Source organism: Gossypium hirsutum, chromosome A03 (assembly GCF_007990345.1).
Source record: "Gossypium hirsutum isolate 1008001.06 chromosome A03, Gossypium_hirsutum_v2.1, whole genome shotgun sequence".
Lineage (NCBI taxonomy): Eukaryota > Viridiplantae > Streptophyta > Magnoliopsida > Malvales > Malvaceae > Gossypium > Gossypium hirsutum.
The window spans coordinates 3958261-3962621 of record NC_053426.1 but is presented as its reverse complement, the minus strand read 5'-3'; the positions used below and the strand labels follow the sequence as shown (position 1 = coordinate 3962621).

General features: G+C 36.9%; 1 protein-coding gene across 1 annotated transcript; it reads right to left on the bottom strand.

The window, feature by feature from the left end:
- Positions 1 to 230: 230 nt before the first annotated feature.
- Positions 231 to 683, bottom strand: LOC107960964 (brassinosteroid-responsive RING protein 1-like). Its single transcript, XM_016897212.1, has 2 exons — positions 427 to 683; positions 231 to 339 (listed from the first exon to the last, which is right to left on the bottom strand). The coding sequence occupies exons 1-2, from the start codon at positions 681 to 683 to the stop codon at positions 231 to 233; spliced, it is 366 nt and encodes a 121-aa protein (XP_016752701.1).
- Positions 684 to 4361: the final 3678 nt, after the last annotated feature.

The following is a 4361-nucleotide window of genomic DNA, read 5'->3' as shown; positions in this document are numbered from 1 at the left end:
AATTATAAAATGTGTAAATATTGAGAGTTAATTTTTTAGAATCAAGACTAAATTGGCACAATATATAAATGTTGAAGATTAGAATTATATTTATATCAATTTTATAAGCTATCAAATTATGACGAACCAAAATAATTAGGTAAGCATTTTGTAATTTTTTATTGTGGAGTAATTATCGGTAATTTACCCTTTTTTTTTTTATTGTACCTCTTTAAAGTTGACAGCTATGGCTACAAAGCATTGCTTTGATGATAATCAACAAAGAATTCAATGATCCCAGACGGACCCCATAGCTTCTCATAGAATGTTTCTTCCATATCATGGGGAACCAAATTGGTTCTACAAAGAGGACATGTTTGTTGATCATATCCCATCCAACGGTCCAAACATCTTCCATGGAATATATGTCAACAATTCATAAGCTGCCTGATCTCATCCTCCCCTTCAAACTCGCACAAACAGACGGGGCAGTTGTCTGGCGGGTCGATGAGGTCATAGAACTTGATGACCGGTAGGTGTTCACCAATGAGGAGAGCAAAGGCGAAGGTGGAAGTGTCGGTATCCAACGTGTCACGCCATGGAATGTAGGGTTCGCTGAAACCAGGGAGACGTAGAAAGTGTAAAAGATTGGAAATGAATTTGGCAAGGTAATGGAGAAGGTCAAGTAGCTTTGCGAAGCTCATTTTCGTTTGGAGAAAAAAAAGAGTGAGATGAGATTTCTCTTTTGTGATGAATTTTCTTGTTTTTGTGTTCAACACATTATATAGTTCTATTTAGAGTGGGTTTGGGTGAGGATTTTACAGAAAAAATTTTAAAATATAAAAATTAAATTTATTTGTTTGAGTAAATATAAAAGAGAATTTTAAAAAAATTAGGTCTTTTTTTAAAGTTTATAAATTTTGGAAAGGTTAAAACATAATTTTATCATTTATTAAATTATAATTTCATCATTTTAAGGGACTAAGAATTTTAACAGGTATGAGGTTGCTACACTTTGGTGGGCCCAACATGACCTTAAGGGCGTATTCGTACTTGAGAAGTGTTCACACTTAAAAAGCGAGGGGCTAGCCCTTTCTGAAAGAAGTGAATAGCCTTACCCCAAGGTGCTGAGAGCAAGTGGTTAAAGGCGTGGGCTATTGACGTCCCTTCATCAAAGTGGGTGGTCAACCAAGGCATAGCTTTGGGCGGAGTCAACAGGATGGTTAACGCTACTTCTAATGCCGACACGTATCTAAGTGGTGGAGGGATATAACAATAGCCACCCAAGTTGGACGAAAGGTTACAATATGGCCTTCCGTGACACATATTGAAACAACTAATGGCGAAAAATAATTCTTCTCGTCGGGGATGAAAAAAAACGATTTGTCCCTTCTAGAAGGTTTGCCATAATTGTTGCTTTTTAGGGAAGAACAACCATGATGAGTTGCATTTGACATAAAGCAGGTGGCCAGACACTATTAATCATGGCTCTCTAACATCAAAACGTATGTTTATGAAGTTTTTTTTTTTTTGAAAATACTCTATAAACATGACATTTATTTTCTTTGAAACTACTTTTGTTGTTGTCGAGTTTTCAAAGTTTTCTTCCTTTTCTATTGTTTGAAGTTCCCTCTTACTGGTTACAGTTTGAAATTTTCTACATGTCATCGTCATTTCAACAAGTTAAACATGGTTGGACTTCCTATGAGAAGAGGAAGAATTGGTAGGGTTTTATCGCAAAGGGGTAGAGGTAGTTCCTCCATTGCCAACAATAGGGCAATAATGGCAATTCCCAGGGGAATTGTGACAACTTTTGAGCAATAAGGGGAAAGTCCCAGAAGAGCAATGGGTTGTAGATGAGATGGTTGCAAGTGGTTAGTACACTTGTACTATTAACGGGAAATACGAAGGGTGTTAAGGTGTAGGGGATTCCTCCAAAGGCATCCAAAGTATGAATTTAACGTTTTGGAGGGGACACATTACATAAGTTTCGTGTTCGAGCCAAACTATGGCAAGGGAAGGCCAGTATTCTACCTGTTGTTGTACTTGTTGGAAGCAAGGTTTCACTTGCCACCTCACTAGTTTGTCATGGACCTGCTGAATTCTTATCGTTAACACCCAGACAGCTGGTTAGAAGTTCTTGGTGGTTGATAATTAGATTCATCATCAAATGCAAGGTAGAGGGGTATATGCTTGATATGTCACTATTCCAATATATGTACGGTCTACAGGAAAAGGAGGGTTAGTTGGGGCTTTATTTCATGATCTGGAGGGAGAGGTGTTGGATCTGGTGCCTTAAGTGCGGTATTTTCGTCTTTATACACTTGTATTTTTTCAAACAATTTAGTTTAATTAATTTTTCAATGAATTACACTAATATCTTTTATATATTGTCTTCAATGTTAATAAAATTTTTAGACTCCATTGAGATACTAGCCATCTTTTAAAACTAATTAGAAGCTATAGGGAAATTATTGATGGGATAAATATGATTAATGGTTTCTAAAGATTAGTTGGATTCATGCAAGGAGCAAAAGAATCTTATTTTCTGTGATGGATTGAGATATTAATTTTGGATGTTTTAATTTGTTATTCAAATAGGAAATACAGTTTTAGTTAATCGATATCTAAAACATTTAGGTTCTAAATTAATCAAAGAATTGGGACTGCATGAAAAAGTTTCCATCTCTATCAAGGGATAATGGTAGATAAGTGCAGTCTTCAATTAATCAATGAATAATGTTTGATTTTGTAAGTACGTACAGACAAAGGAATTTGGATAGAGATTAATTAGAAGTAGCATATCACTGTTGTAATCATGTTGCCAAAGTATTTTTAGCACAAAATCAAATCAGTAGTAAGAAGAAAACTGATAATAGCTAATGACAAGAAAAGAATAAAATCTGCAAATAAAGAAACATTGTATATGGCTTGACTGTCCCCTTCTTAAGCTTCCATGAAGTTCCACACTCATCACCTTAACAAGTAAGAGCACCCTCAGAAGAAAGAGAATCCCACATCGTCTTAAGACAAAAAATATTAATTATTTATATAACAAATTGGCCATAGCATTGATCACCGAGCCTGGTAACGCAAGCTTGTGACCCAAGTGGGGGCTGAAAGGTGATGGAACACGGGTTCGACTTATTGAGTCGGTTCTTCAATGGTTTGACTTAGGCTTGCCCGTTCCAAGCCAAGAGTTGGACCAAGGGGCACGAGCGTAGGCTTGTGTTTCGTGGTTCTTAGAGAGGGGGAAAAAGCGTGAGGCTGGTTTCACAGAGCAGCGAACACCTCCCGCTCCTGGCAGTGGAAGGATAACAGGCTTGACCCTTTAGGAACCACCATGGCTCAATGAGCTGACCCCAACTGGACCATCATTTTTTTCTCCCTTTCCTGTGTTTATTTTGCGTCTCCAATGTTTTCTTGTCGATACTGGTATTGGATATCCACTCATCCGCAGAACATAAAACTCCCTTCTACGTCAGGCGAGGACTTAGAATCCCACTCAGTTAATCGACTCAACCATTCATTACATATGATCTAAACAAGTCTGAATTTCTTAATTTCTTTGCAGGAATTACGTCCTATGAACCATAAAAAATGATTAGGTCTAATTATGATTTTAGTAAATCTTTCTATTTTATTGTAACATTATTTGGTGTCTATTAAGTAGTGTGCCATTAAAGTAATGATAGAGATTTTTTTTTTTCATAAGGAAGGCTTACACAACAGCCTTAAGATCCAATGTTTCTTTCATGGAAGTCTTCCATTTTATCCTCTAAAAGAAGTTACCTAACATCAAACATGGAGAAATAAATAATTTCCAGATCATATTTATTCTTAAAACAAGATTTAGCTATGCAATCAGTCACTTTATTCATTGCACGGGAGACATGTTGAATTTTGATAATCTAATTGCGCCTGCTTCCTCCTTTATTCTTCGAACTTAAGTTGTTGTTGATGATCCTAGTGAAGCATCTATTAGCATATCCACTGCACTTTTATTGTCAGATACAATTATCACCTTGGTGTATCCCTTCTGCCAAGCTATTTTAAGACCATGAAGGATCGCCCATAACTCAATCGTTAGAGCAGAACCTCTCCCAATGAATCGACAAAATCCTGCTAACCAATTACCATGTGAGTCACGTAAAATGCCACCTGCAGCTGACCAGTTTCCACTCTATGCAGTAGCTCCATCAGAATTAATTTTTACCCAACCGTGGCAAGGTGCCTTCCATTTGATGGCAATAGTCCTGGATGAATCTTCTTTCAACTCTGCTGCTGCTGCATTGCTTGTGTGAATGACGAGTGCTTCAGCTTGTCTTACTATCATTTCAGTGCTACCATATTTTCCTTGAAATAGTACTGCATTCCTGTAC

Coding starts and splice junctions, on each gene's coding strand:
- LOC107960964 (XM_016897212.1), bottom strand. CDS start 683: ATGAGCTTCGCAAAGCTACTTGACCTTCTCCATTACCTTGCCAAATTC. Junction 340..426: donor GAAGGGGAGGATGAGATCAG/GCAGCTTATGAA, acceptor TCCTCTTTGTAG/AACCAATTTGGTTCCCCATG.